This window comes from Belonocnema kinseyi, chromosome 7 (genome assembly GCF_010883055.1).
Source record: "Belonocnema kinseyi isolate 2016_QV_RU_SX_M_011 chromosome 7, B_treatae_v1, whole genome shotgun sequence".
Taxonomy (NCBI): Eukaryota; Metazoa; Arthropoda; class Insecta; order Hymenoptera; family Cynipidae; genus Belonocnema; species Belonocnema kinseyi.
The window spans coordinates 45,536,112-45,551,779 of record NC_046663.1 but is presented as its reverse complement, the minus strand read 5'-3'; the positions used below and the strand labels follow the sequence as shown (position 1 = coordinate 45,551,779).

General features: G+C 26.6%; 1 protein-coding gene across 2 annotated transcripts in view; it reads left to right on the top strand.

Moving 5' to 3' along the window:
* Window positions 1-13,919: 13,919 nt before the first annotated feature.
* LOC117176820 (cold shock domain-containing protein E1-like) overlaps window positions 13,920-15,668 on the top strand; it is a 45,517-nt gene continuing 43,768 nt past the window's right edge. The window contains exon 1 of one of the 2 annotated variants that reach the window (XM_033367141.1): window positions 13,920-14,380. In XM_033367141.1, the coding sequence (XP_033223032.1) occupies window positions 13,997-14,380 (384 nt within the window). In that variant the 5' untranslated portion in view covers window positions 13,920-13,996. Of the gene's footprint in view, window positions 14,381-15,464; window positions 15,567-15,668 lie in introns of those variants that run through there. The other variant, XM_033367142.1, reaches the window with a different exon arrangement.

Below are 15,668 nucleotides of genomic sequence, written 5' to 3'. Positions count from 1 at the left end.
ACGTTGCCATTTACTTTACCTTGATACACTTGTTTCGTTAGTCGTTCATTTGGCATTCTCTCAACATGTCCGAACCATCTTAATCGATTTCTTTCCCATGTAAAAAAATATATATTTGAATTTCAACAAATAGTTAAATTTTCAACCAACATAAATGAATTTTCAATAAAATAGTTCAATTTTCTGATAAAAGGCACAATTTTGTTTACAAAATAGTTGCATTTCTAACGAATAATAAATTTTGCAACAAAATAGTTTAACTTTTAACCACATAGTTGAATTTTCAACCTACAAAAATGAATTTTCAACCAACAAATATTTGACTTAAAAAAAAATATATTAATTAGTATTTGCATTTACAATCAAATAGTTGAATTTTCTAACAAAAAGTACTATTTAAAAATATATATATTTGAATTTCAACAAATAGTTAAATTTTCAACCAACATAAATGAATTTTCAAAAAATAGTTCAATTTTCTAATAAAAGGCACAATTTTGTTTACAAAATAGTTGCATTCCTAACGAATAATAAATTTGGCAACAAAATAGTTTAACTTTTAACCACATAGTTGAATTTTCAACTTACAAAAATGAATTTTCAACCAACAAATATTTGAATTAAAAAAAATATATATTAATTAGCATTTGCATTTACAATCAAATAGTTGAATTTTCTAGCAAAAGGTACTATTTTTTTACAAAATAGTTTCATTTATAACAAATAATAAAATTTGCAACAAAGTAGTTTAAGTTCTAACCACGTAGTTAAATTTTCAACCTACAAAAATGAATTTACAACCAACAAATATTTTATATTAAAGAAAAAAGAATCAATTATCATTTGCATTAACAATCAATTATTTGAATTTTCTAGCAAAAGGTACTATTTTTTTTATAAAATAGTTGAATTTTCAACAAATAATAAAATTTGCAACAAAATAGTTTAACTTTCAACCACGTGGTTGAATTTTCAACCTACAAAAATGAATTTTCAACCAACAAATATTTTTTATTATATAAAAAAAATTATCAATGAGCATTTGCATTTGCAATCAAATAGTTGATTTTTCTAGCAAAAGATACTTTTTTTTTTGACAAAATAGTTGAATTTTTAACAAATAAGAAGATTTTCAACAAAATAGTTGGACTCTTAACTACTTATTTGAATGTTCATCCTACAAAAATGAGTTTTCAACTAATAAATATTTGACTTTGAAAAAAAATATCAAATAGCATTTGCATTTACAATCAAATAGTTGCATTTTGTAGCAAAAGGTACGAATTTTTAAACAAAATAGTTGAATTTTCAACTAAATGGTCAGATACTTAAATAAATAAGATTGAATTTCATCCAGATACAGTTGAATTTTCAAGACAAGAGACGAATTTGGTAGAATATTGTTGAATTTTCAATAAAAAAAAAATTCATTCACAAAAAATATAATAGTTGCTAAGTCAACCGAAAAGATTAATTTTGTATCCAAAAAGACGATTTTTCAACAGAACAGTTGTGTTTACAATCAAATAGTTTAACTTTTAAGCGAAAAGGATGATTTTTGTAACAAAATAATTGAATGTTCAACCAAATGGTCTGATTCTTAAACAATTAAGATTAAATTTCATAAAAAAAACAGTTGAATTTACAAGGCATAAAGGCGAATTTTTAAGAATATAGTTGAATTTTCTATAAAAAAGATTAATTCTCCACAACAAAAAGATCATAGTTGCTATATCAAAAAAAAATATGTTAATTTCGTAATGAAAAACAGTTGAATTCAACCAAAAAAGATGAATCCTTATACAAAAATGTAATAGATAATACTTTAAAAAAATGGATTCTCTATCCAGAAACACGGATTTTTAACAAAACAATTTAAATTTTTAAAAAAGGTAACTTTGATAAAATATTTGAATTTTTAACAAAATAGTTTAATGTTTTACTACATAGTTGAAATTTCAACCTGTCAATATGAATTTTCAACGAAATTTTTATTTTTAATAACAACAAAAATTAATTATCAACCAAACAGTTTCATTTACAATCAAATAGTTGAACTTTCAAATGAAAGGAAAGACTTTTCAACAAAATTGTTAAATTTTCAACCAAATGGTCAGATTCTTGAATAAAAAAGTTTAAACTTCAAACAAGCAATAGTTGAATTTTCAAGCCAAAAAGTCTAATTTTTTAGAATATAGTGGAATTTTAAATAAAAAAGATTAATTCTCAACAAAAAATATGATATTTGATATTTCAAGAAAGACTAGATTAATTTTCTATCAAAACAGACGATTTTTCAACAAAATAGTTGAAATTTCGAAGAACAAATAACTTTTTAACAAAATAGTTGAATTTTGAAACGCATAGTTGATTTTTTCACCTGCAAATAAAAATTCCTAACCAAATTGTTGTATTAAAAAAATAATTATCAACCAAAAATTTGCGTTTACAATCAAATAAGTGAACTCTAAAGCGAAAGGGATGTATTTTCAACAAAATAATTGCATTTTAAGTTTTTTTTCTACTTCTAATTCTAAAAAACCAATATTTCAAGGATAAGTCTGCGCCACGAAGTCCTTGAAAAATTCTAATTCCTTATGCTATTTTGTGTTGAAAAAATTAGTCATAACTCTAATTTCAAATTATGAACATTATAATATTAATAGAAAATTTCTTTTATTTGCATTCAACTTTTGTAACTATACTTCCATTTTACTATTTCTTTATATTTGAATATTTATTTTTTGGTTATTATACTATTTTTACTTAGGTCTTATTTTAAAATACTAAGAAACAAAATAGAAATGTTCATTTAAATGAAAAAACGTGAATTTTCTTTTTAAAAAAACTTTTGTTGAAGTAAAAGTGGTGTAGGTTAAAAATCCCATTTTTTATTTAAGACGAATGGTTACGAATTAATATTTTTTCTAATTTAAATAAATCTAATAGTCAATTCAAATAAAAAAAAAATTTAATGAAAAAAGAAATTGGCAGAAAATGATGGCAGCAGAAAACGAGCCCGGCTTTATGGTTACAAACTCGAAGCGCTTATGCCTAAACTTATTGAAAAAAAGTTTTAAGCAAAGACTTTTCTACCATAAAAGAGGATTTTTCATACTAAAAAGGTGATTGTTCAATAAAACAGTTATATTTTCGGCCTGAAAGGATAAATTTATCAAAATAGTTAAATTTTCAACCAACATTTCCAACAAATTTTCAACAATTTCAAAAAAAAAAAGAATAGAATAGTGATGAGTTAGTTTCAAACAAAAGCAAAGCCAATTTTTTAAAAACTATATTTACAACCAAAATATGTAAATCTGGAAAAAATTAATTTTCGAAAAAGTAACTTTTATCCAAATAGTTGGATTTGCAACCAAAAATCATAAATTTGTAACCAAATAATTACACTTTCAAACAAAAAAAAATAATAATTTTCCACCAAGAAAGTTAATGTTTTGCCAAGAAAGACTTATTTTTAACTAAATATGTACATAAATTTCCAACAAAATTGTTAAATGTTTAAGCCAAAAAGACGAGGTTACTGCAAAATAGTCGAATTTTGAAGCCAAAATTACGATTTTTCAATAAAATAATTAGCTTTTCTATTTAAAAAGATTTTTTATTCAAAAAGGTAAAAAAATCCACAAACTGTTGATTTTTAAACTGAAAATTTTGAATTTTTCACAAAAAATTTTATTTTCAACCGTAAAAGATGAATTCTCATTTTTACCAATTTTTACCGAAACAGATGAATTTTCAAACCGAAAGCACGAGTTTTCAACAAAATAATTATCGTTTCTATTTAAAAAGATTTTTTATTCAAAAAGGTACAAAAAAATCCACAAAAAGTTTATTTTTGAACTCAAAAATTTGTATTTTTTACAAAAATGTTATTTTCAACTGTAGAAGATGAATTCTCAACCAAAAATGTAACAGTTAATATTTTTTTCAAATATTTTAAATAAATAATAGTTAAATTCATCCAAAAAGATGAATTTTCAACAAAATAGTTACATTTTCAACTAAAGAAATGAATTTTTGACTTAAATTATGAATCTTCAACTGAATTAGCTAAACTTTCAGTAAAAACAATTAATTTTCAACAAAAAAGAAAAGGATTTCAAACCAAAAGGATTCATTTTTAACTAAACTGATAAATCTTCAACCAAAAGCGTTTTTTTTTTTGTCAAGAAAGAAAAAATGTCTACCGAATTGTTGAAATTTCCAGCTAAAAAGTCGAAAAAAGCTTTTTTAGTCAAGAAAGACAACAAATTTTTACCAAATTGTTGGATTTTTTGCTAAAATTTCGAAAAAAGATTTTTTAGTCAAGAAAGACAACAAATTTCTATCAAATTGTTGAATTTTCGAGCCAAAAGGCGAATTTCCTACAAAGCAGTAACAAAACTGTTGATTTTTCAACTAAAAATAGTTGGATTTTCTAACTGGATTCTTCAAAATTATTTTAGAAAAAGGTGAAAAGTGGGATAAAAGGGAGAAAAAAAGATAAATAAATAGAAATTTTGAGTTATTTTTAATAATTCTAAAATATTAGCTTAGAAAACTGAAACTTTGTTAGAAATTAAATTAATTTTCCACTGCATTTTAGGCCCTGTAATTTATATTACATTATATTAATGTTGATATTAACATAGAAATAACATTAATACTAATCTATATTAATACAGAATTGAATGTTTAAATTTCATACTTAATAGAATTTTTTAAATATTAAAAATTGTCCCGCCCAGATTGTGTTAAAGAAATCCAAGATCTCTGCATACCGAGGGCCAAAAAACAACACTAATTTCCTTTAATATAATATAATAATATTTTCTTTAATAAATTGAAAAATTTTTTTTTCACTTCGACTATATTTGGATACTATTTTTTATTCTTACGAAGCTTGTAAATTCACTATTAAAATCAGATTTTTTTGCTTGTAACGATTTTATTCGAAAACCTAATTTACACACCTCACCAGCGAACCTATAATAAATTCGCAAACTAAAAAGTGCTATTTGTTAAAAGAGACAGAAGTATCTCTATCTCTTTTTAACTAACAGTATTTTTTAGTTCTCGGAACTTATTATAGGGTTGCTAGAGAGTTGTCTAGATTTTGAATTAATGAATTAATTTCCACGCAGAGTTCGCGTCTAGGTTCTCGGCCAATCAGACTTGCCATAAACCAACAAGGAAACGAGAAAGGAATCCTATGTAAAATCTCAATTTCACGTTTAATTGAAAAGCCGGTCACAATTCTTTGATCAATTCAAAACAGACCCAAAAGGCATTTTTAAAACTCTTTGAAAAAACACTTGAAATTGCGACTTTCACAGTCTGAGAATAAGGACAAAATTCAAAATAAATGTTAGTTTTTAGCAACTGATATTTAATAGTTTGTCGATAAGGCAGAAAACTACCCGTTTTTAGTCGCTCTTGTTTTGTGTTCAAACACAACATGGCGGCATGTCGTCAGTCTGTGCTGTGTCGTGGTGAGTTTTCATTTTTAAATTAAAAAATTATTAATATTCAAAAGTCTATGATCTCGTAGGATTGCGAATTTTGTAAGAATTTTGCATCGATTTGTGGCGAATAAGGTGCAAAATTTTCGGAGTGGTTTCATCGAAAATTAGAATCTTAACCGACGGGACTGTGTTGGACACCTCTTCATATTCTATTCAACGAAGAGCACTCTACTTTCTTGCGAGACTTCCTTTTCACAACGGTTCACAAGCATAGCGTTTCGCAAACCGATGGCTCTTTCAATGATTCGCACAAAATGAAAGCCTTTTGCATTTTACTCCCAAAAATCCGAATTTCTGACCCAAATGCCTAATCATACTTAATGGAGTTGCCCCATTCAGTATTCCAATTCACGCCAATGCTTGTAATTCTCAATTTAAAAAGCTTGCTAACAACTTATATTATTCCCTTTATGCTCTTTCCAGTCACTTTGTTAACATTTGACACGTTTACCAAAATACCTGCTGAGGATTTGTCCGCTTCGTACATTCTCTTCCTTCTAGGAATTTGACGGTTTTAACCCTTTCAAGGGACAAATGCATTCCTGTCACTGTTTTTATTTCGGTTTTGTTTTATTGTTTGTGCATTTCATTCAAGGTGTGTGAAAATTGAAAAAGCGGTCAAAAAGTGCAAAAAAATGTTTGTAAAAAGTCAATGTCAATTTGTTGTTGTGTTTTGCAACGTGGTATGACTAGTATATTATGATTGAAAATGATTGTTTTGGATTTTATTGAAATAGTATTTCATATTTTAAATCGTAAAAGTTGTAGATTATTATTTTATAATTCAACGAAGAATATTGGTTAGTTTTATTATAATGAGGGTTTTATTTTGTTCTAACCTCTAATTTACCTTGTTTTGCAATGATTATTCTTAAGGTCTGTGTCAAGGTCTCGTAGGTGTCGAGTTTGTGCAAGGCCAAATAATTATTCGCAGGATTTTAGGAAAAGGAAGTTATTATAGGGTTAGCAGGTATTCTACTTTTCTAGCATAAGTTTGCCCTAGTTTCAGAATCCGGTTGGAAGACATTCTCTTCTTAAGATCTGCAAGTTGTGATTAATTAAAAAAAAAAAATAGTTTCCACTTATCTGAAAAACGTGGAATTGTTAGGAATTATTATGTTCCTGGTAATTTCAGGAAGGTTTTTGGAATTTGGAAAGCAGGAAATTCTTTCGAGACGTGCTGAAATATTTTTTAAATTGTAATATGAAATTGAATAACAATGTTTTTTTTTGTTATTTGTAAAAACAGTTTTATATTATTAGATTTAACCATTTTGTGGAAAATTCGTTGTTTTTTTGCTGGAAATTGAAATATTTATATATTTTATTGGTTGAAAATTTATCTTTCAGTTGAAAATTTAACTATTTCATGAAGAATTCATGTATTTTAGTTGAAAATTCGTCTTTTTTGGTGGAAAATTAATCTTTGTTAACAATTCAACTATTGTTAAAAAAATCATCTTTTGTGGTTGAAAGTTAAATTCTTTTTGTTAAATTTTTTTTAAGATTAATTATTTTTATTGGAATTTCTTCTCTTTGGTTAAAAATTTCTTGTATTTTTTTTTGTTGAAAATTACTTTTTTACTTGAAAATTTAAATATTTAAGTTGAATATTCCATCATTTTTGTTCAAAATTCGGCTCTTTGGTTGAAAATGTAACTTTTCAATTTTCTAGTGGTAGTTTTTCTTTTTTAATTGAAAATTCATGTATTTTTTTGAAAATTTGGATTTTTGATTGAAGATTTAACTATTTTGGTAGAAAATTGATCACTTTTGATTAAAAATGCAACTGTTTGATTGAAAATTAATCTATTTTGGCTAATGATTAAACTATTCCTTTGAAAATTCATCTTCTTTATTAAAATAATATTCTTTGTTCAAAACTGACGTCTTTTTTTTAAATATTCATCATTTTGATTAAAAGTTTATTTTTTAGTTGAAAATTCGTTTTTTTTTTTAAATGAAATTATTTTTTAAACTAAAAATTTAAGTAATTTTTTTAAATTCATAATTGTAATTGAAAATTCACCTCTTTGCTTGAAAATCTAATTTTTTGGTTGAAAATTTGTTGTATTTCTTTATTAAAAATTAATTTTTTAACTGAAAATTTAACTTGCAGTTGAACATTCGATCATTTTAGTTGCAAATGTATTTATTTGGTTAAAAATTAATTGTTCAACTAAAATCTTAAGTATTTTTTTTTGTAGTTGATAATTTATATTTTTGAGCTCAAAATTTAAGTATGTATATTCTTTAGTCTAAATAAGTTCTTTTTGGTAGAAAATTAATCCTCTTGGTTAAAAATTTCCAAAATTTGGTTGACATTTTCTTCTCTCTTGGCTGGAAAATGTTTCTTAGTTGATAATGCAAATCTTGGTACAAAAATAAAAAACTTTTTTGGTTGAAATATCAAATATAACATTTTTTGTTGAGAAATAATTTTTTTGTTTGAAAATTCAACTAGTTGTTTGAAAGTTAAACTCTTGTGTTAAAAATTCTTTTTTTTTCGTTGGAGGTTCTATATTTGAAGATAAAATTCTTCTCGTCGGTTAAAAATTAATTTCTTTAACCAAAAACTTAACTATCTTTTAGAAAATTTGTTTATATTTTATTTAAAATTAATTTTTAAAATTTAACTAATCTAGCTGATTATCCCATAATTTTAGTTGAAAAAAGTAATTACTCAATTTAAAAAAATAAAATAAAATTGATCTTTTTACTTGAAAATTCATCACCTTGTTTGAAAATTTAACGATATTGTTGAAAATTAGTTTTTTGAGTTTAAACTTTTTTTAAATCAACTATTTGGTTAAAATTTACTCAGGAAAAACTTAATGACGTCAGATAACTTTTTTTGATGTCAGGGAATTTTATTTTATTGTAAATTTATTTCATTTGTTTAAAAAATTTATATTTTTTAGATGAAAATACAATTATTTGGTTAATAAATCATGTTTATTGTTGAAAATTCGGCCTTTAAGCGGAAAATTAATCCATTGGTTAAAATTCATCCTCTTGATTGCATTGTACTGTTTTTTATTTATAATTAAAACCTTTTTTTGATGAAATGTCAACTGCGTATTAAATTTTTTGTTGCGAATGATTTCTTTTCGTTACAAATGAAACTATTTTTCTGAAAAAACTTTTTTTATCATTTAACTATGTCAATTGATAACTTAATTATTTTGTTGAAAACTGTTGTTTTCTTTTGTTGGTTAACAATTTTTTAAACTGATAATTTATCCCATTCAGTTGAATGTTCAGTCATTTTATTTGATTGATCTATTTGGTAGAAAATTAATCTACTTGCCTGAAAAATACATGCGGTTGGTTCACAATTCAACTATTTCAGTTGATGATTCATCATGTTATTTGAAAGTTCATCACACTGATTGAAAACTTAAGTATTCTGTTGTAGAAAAGTATTTTTTGCTTTGTCTAATTTTTTTTTTTTAACTGAAAATTTAACTATTCAATTTTTTGTTAAAAACTTATCATGTTTATTTGATACTTCAACTATTTGGTTCAAAATTCATTTGCTTGGTTGAAAGTTCTTTTCTTAAAAAATCTTTTTTTTTAGGGTGAAAATTTATTTATTTATAGTTATTAATTTTGTTGAACATTCGTCGCTTTTTTCGTTGAGTATTAATCTTTTTAATTGAAAATTTAACTATATACTATTTTTGATTGAAAATTCATCTTTTTGGTTAAAAATTCAACAATACAATAGAATTTAACTATACTTGATTGTAAATGGGACTGCATTGTTAAAAATTCATGTTATTGTTTGCAGATTCATAATTTTGTTTGATACTTTATTTATGCCATTTTTTGGTTGACAATGTATCCTTAATAGTTGAAAATTCAATTATACTTTCGTAAAAGTCGAACTACTTCGTTAAAAAATTCATTTCTTTTTGTAGAAAATTTGTCTTTTGGTTTTAAGATTTAATTATTTTAACTGAAAATTTAATTATTCCATTTTTGACTAAAAATGTATCTTGTTCAGTTGATAATTTTACTATATGGTGGAAATATGATGTGTTTTGTTGAAAATTCATGTGTTTTGTTGAAAGTTCATTTTTTTTTTGTAAAAAATTAATCTTTTTGGTTGAATATTGAACTGATCAAGATGATAATTCACCAGTTTAGTTAAAAACATATCTTTTTTTTTTTTGTGATAATTCAACTACTTGAATGATCTTATGTTAAAAATGTATTTTTTGTTGTTAAAGATTGATTATTTAAATTGAAAATACATCTTTTGTTCAAAATTGACCTATTTTGTTGAAGATTCGTTTTTGTTTTTTGTTGAAAATGAATTGTTTAATCTAAAGATTTAATATATTTTAGATTATTAAGATAGGATTTGAGTCATTTAGGTTTCTTTGTGAGGTTTTTCAGAGAGCTTTTCATTTTTAGTGTCTCGTTTCTTTTTTGTAATTGTAAAGAAAGCTTTGTTCAAAGAGTGAATGTTTATTTTTATTTTCATTATCATTATCAAGTAGGATCAAGATGCAGAAATTAGAAAACGCTTCTAATACAAGTTTAAATTTGTTTTGTATTTATTACAAAATATATTCTTCAGAATTGTAATAAACAAAAAGTCCGAAATTATGGTTAAGAATCGATTTTCCTCCATCTTACAAGTTCGCTCTCCTTAAAAGTTCAAAGGCTGAAATGGATTTCAAATAATCTGCAGTTTTTCAGTAGAATTATGTATCTGTTTTCTGAAATTTATTTCCTCAATAAATTTAGGATAGTATAGATAATATTGTAACTCGAATTCTGTGAGAAATGCATGTGATAAATTATCTGGGTGGCTGTTGGACAGGCGAACCGTGATTTCGTTGTTTGAAGATCGATCATTTTAATTGAAAATTCTTTTTTTTTTATTATGTAAGTTAATTTATTTACTGAAAATTTAACGATTAACTTTTTTGTTAAAAATCATTATTTTTTTTAGTTGAAAGCTCATGTACTTTGTTGAAATTTCATCTTTCTAAGTTGAAATGTCAGATATTGTTGATAACTCGCCTTCTTCGTTGTAGTTAACTGTTTGATATTAACAAAATATTTTTGGTTTAAGTATCAACTATTACGTTTTTCGTTGATAATTTCTTTTTTCATAAAAATTAAACTGCTTGGTTGTAAGTTAAACTCATTTGTTAAAAATTAATTTAAGTTTTTTCTTTTTTTTTAAATTAATTTTTACCTGAAAATTTTACTATTTTAGTTGAATATTCCATCATTTTAGTCAAGAATTCATCTTGTTGCTTGAATATTAATTTTTTTACTTTCAATTTCGCTGTTGATTTTTTGGATAAAAATGTATCTTTTTTATTTGAAAATGCATGTATTTTGTTGAAAATTCGTTCTTTTTGGTTGAAAATTCATTTTTTGTTGTTGAAAATTTAACTATGCCAGTTAAGGGTTCATCATTTTACTTACAAATTCATGAATATTGTAGAAAATTAATCTCCTGGGATAAAGGTCAGTTTTTTGTTTGAAATTTCAACTATTAAAATGAAAATTCCGTCAATTTATTTGAAAATTTATCTTTTTGATTTAAAACTTAAATACTCGAATTAAAAATTCATAATTTTAGTCGAAAATTCATAACTTTGCTTGAAAATATTAGTATTTTGTTGAAAATTATTTTTTTTTTAATGAAAAGGAAATTTTTTACTTGAAATTTAACAATTCCGTTTTTTATTAAAAATGTATATTTTCCAGTTGAAAATTCAACTATTTTGTCGAGCAGTGACCTTCCTTAGTTCCAAATTCAACTATTTAATAGGAAATTCATGTATTTGTTTAAAAATTCTACTTTTTATAGAAAATACATGTATTTTGTTGAAAATTTGTATTTTTTTTTGTAAATTTAGTTATTCCAGTTAAAGATTTCTCAATTTAAATGCAAATTAATTTTTTTGGTTGAAAATTTAACTATTTTGTTGAAAACATGTTTTTTTTGGTTGAAGATTAATTTTTTTAGCTTTAAATTTAACTAATACAGTTATTTTTGACCATCATTTTAGTTGATAATTCATTTCTTTGTATGGAAATTAATTTTTTTAACTTAAAATTTAACATAATTATATTGCTTGGTTAAAAAGTCATCTATCTTGTTGAAAATGCAATATCTTTACTTGAAATTTAATGTTTTTGAAGCGTTATAAATTTAATTTGATATACATAGCTTTCACGTTAATTTTAATTGAAGGAATATATTTCCCTTTTTCCTGAAAAATCTCCTTATTTCCCCTGTTTTAACAGGCTGTCTACTCACCTGGAAAGTATTTTTTATTAAAAATATTAATATGTTCAATATGCACTGAGTTTGAATTATATTGAAGATAAAGTAAATTGATCTTTAAATTATCTTTAAAATTCATGGACGTTAGGAACAATTTCAAAAAATGTTCAATTATATTTTTAGTAATTATTGTTTATTTAGTTATAACGGGGAAAACATGTAACAATGACCGGGATTTTTCTGGATAAAAACGGCCACCCTGATTATGTATCTGAAGTTCTGAACGTTCAATTGAACGATATTCAAAAATTTTGTTTTATCTAGAAAAATATTATTTCCAGTACAGCTGTACATTATAAATTTCTTTCATAATTGAAGTGTCCTTGGTCTAAATCTGTCAACTGACATTTCAGAAATTTTACACGTCGAAGGAAAATCGTTATTTTTGCAGTTTTCAATATTTTTTTAAAACTAAAATGTTTTTTGTTCATTTACTAGAGAAAAATAATACACTTTAATTTGATAACATATGAATCAAAATTGAACGTTATACCTGTATAACAATTGAAAGCTACTCATGTGTTATCTACATGGGGTCCAGCGGTCTAAACATGTTATCTGCAGTGCTCTCCCGCTGGCTTTCTATTGTATTTTTTCCGGGTTCGTATGTTTCTGCGTTGTTTTTTAAGCTGCATGCAAGTTTTATATGTCAAAGTGTTTGGAATCGCAAGCCGAACATAGATGTGATTGCAAAAATATAAAATAGTTTATTCAAAAAATTTGCGGAGTGTTTGTAATCGAGACGTGTCGCTCACTTTCATCTTTGCAGCGATCTGTAGATGAACAGATCGAAGATTACCGTGAAAGTAGCCACAAAAAAATTCTACACACACATGCACTTAACTGCACACACACTGACATATGTCTCTCTGGCCTATTCTACGATTAAACTGAGCCGTTGTGAGAAAAAGAATGGGTTTCTCATAAGATGCTAAAAGCAGTTAACAGGTTTAGGCCGCGGACCTATGCTCTAGATACCAAAACACTATTTTCGAAAATCCATTTTAAAACAAACTAAAAGAATGTTGTCGTTTCGCTTGCTGGATATTAACTGCATTTCGAAAAAATGTCAGTTAAAGGAAATGAACCACATGTTTTGCACTGATTCTATTTTCAAAAATTGCCAGTAAAAAATGCCGGTCATTTGAACGTTCAGAACCTGCAGCACATTGATAAATGATGAATGAGAGGGGTGAAAAACTAATGATTGTTTTTTTGTTGTTTTCAGTTTGTGTAATTGTTAGTTTAGGACATTTTTGAAACATACGCTCACTGTAAATTCAACATTAAAAAAAAGCTGAAGAAGAAAATGATAATATAGTATAATTGGAACGACACAACCACACTCAGCACGCATTGAAGACATCTGAGGATTTTCATGCCAACCACTTATCCTTTAAATCTCTAACATTTTTGATCGATTCCTTTCATAAAGGATGACTGATGTTTAAGAAGAAACTCGGTTGTTCTCGAATACGCTAAATTGAATAATTATCAAATGAAGCAATTGTTACGAATGGAAAGTAGTATCGACGGTATATGATGTGCTAAGAATTTTGTACGCAGATAGATTCATAAAAACTGGTATTAAGTGCATCGTCGTTTGTATACTTTTGCCGCGATACGCTTTATGAGAAGGAACTAGATACAGAGTAGCAGAGTGACCGTGATTACGGTTGGAGATTTGCTGATTTGCTGCTCTCCATTTGTCAATGGGACTCGCACATCTACTTTCGGAGAGTGCCAACTTTGCTCGGAGTAATCCTGGTGCTTTTTGATCGACTATCCATCGATGATACGTATTGCAATACTGCATACACCTTCCTTCCTTCCCACTTCCTGGTCATAAAGGAGCCTGCATTTCTGCGGCATTTCAAAGAGCCTTTCTTCCTCTTCGCTAAGTTGTCGTCGTCGTCGTCGTCGTCAAAGTCGTAATAGTAAAACGAAGATATAAGGTACCAAGAACCATTCTGTGATATCTATGTTAAACACTTAAATAATTGAAAAGACTAAAATTTCTAAATATAAGAAGTATATATATATCGTGCGTGAAACAGACGCAGAGTTATAAAAAAAAAAAAAAAAGAAAAGAAGGAATTACCTAACTGTAATCGAAAAGAAAAAACCAACCAGGATCGATTTCAAAACAATGTCCAGCAATCCTCAGTGGAAATCTTTCCAGCCGCCGATCATGAACTCTGACCCAGCAATACTCGATTACAAGTCCATGGCCATACAAAGTCCCAAAGCACCCTCGCCCCAATCCGCCAATTCCTATCGGAATGGCACCAATTTTAGCGGCGATCATTACATGAACTCTCCTCCAGATTGTGGCAAAAATTCCTCGGTTTTTGGCAACTATCCTACTTCACAGTCGCCGCGAAATGGATCCGCCAGGTTTCCTATCAGCACATTCACAGGGATGGAAGGTAATGTCGGATACACCGGCGAACCTGCATCTAACAATTCATCTTATCAGGATCAGTCCGGAAATCAGGGGACACGCGAAACGGGAATCATTGAAAAATTATTGGTAAGTTTATTTATTTATTTTTTGTTATTTGATTTAGTCAGGGCAAAGTCAAGGATTTAAAAAATGTTAAAAGTTAGGGAATAGGGTTGTTTCGCGATTTTATATAAAATAATTTTTTAATACATAATTTTAATCTGAATCGAAGGTGCGTTATAATTTTTTCTTTCTTTTGTGCCGTTCAACAGAAAAAAAAATATTAAAAATTGAAGGCGGTAAAACACTTATTCAAATTGGTGTCACGTGGGTGTCACGTGACCCAGAGGTTCTCATAATTATCTATCAATGTGACGATGCGAAACTCATGATTAAGAGGTTAGGCCACGGTCTGCTGCAGTTCAGACTGTTTTTATTTGATAGCTTAATTTGTTAAGGATTATGTGACCAAAAAAATATCCTTTTATAATATTTGCTTTAAGGGCATGTGAAACTTACAGTTTCCCCGGCTTTTTTCCACAAAAATGAAAATTTTTTAAAACTGAATTCGGAGATGCTATAAAATATCATAACGGACATCTCCGGACTTTTTTGAGGGAAAATAACAAAATTTATTGTGCTAAATAAAAATTGTATGCATATGCATTATTTTGAGGTTACGTCATTTTTCATCTCTGCCTTTTCGATAATCTGGAAATTATTGATGAAATAAACTTTTTTGATTGCCTGCAAACAAGGTTAGTTCCGGGAGATTAGTTACTACGTTTGTTTGTAAGTCCAAAGTTTTAGGCCAAACATATTGTGTAGTTTGGTAGTAACGCTCGGGTGAATTGTAACGCACATAACCTCGAAATATACACTTACGTTGTTAGCAATATCAACAATTTTTTGATAAAAAAAAAGTGTGTGGGGACGTCCGTTAGCATGTTCGCTATCATTTCCCAGATTTTGAAGGCAAAATATGTCTTATCCTAGGGAAAAAGCCGGGGGAATCTAACACTGAAAAAATCGATACTATTTCCTAAGCTCTATGCAAATTAATCACATTTTGCTAAATTAAAACTTTTTTGAATTAACCTACAAAAAAAGTGCGTGGGGACGTCCGTTAGCATGTTATCTATCATTTCCCAAATTTTTAAGACAAAATATTTATTATTCTAGAAAAAAGCCAGGGGAACCTAAAACTGGTAAAATCGACAATTTTCTAAGTATCACATGCTCTTAAGAGTCAGTATTGTGTTGAAGAAAAACAGTAAGTGCAATTATTAACACATTTAAAAATCTTACATATTTACGAATTGTTCAGTAAACATGACTATATTTAAGTACTTTTTCAATGAATTCTTTGTACATA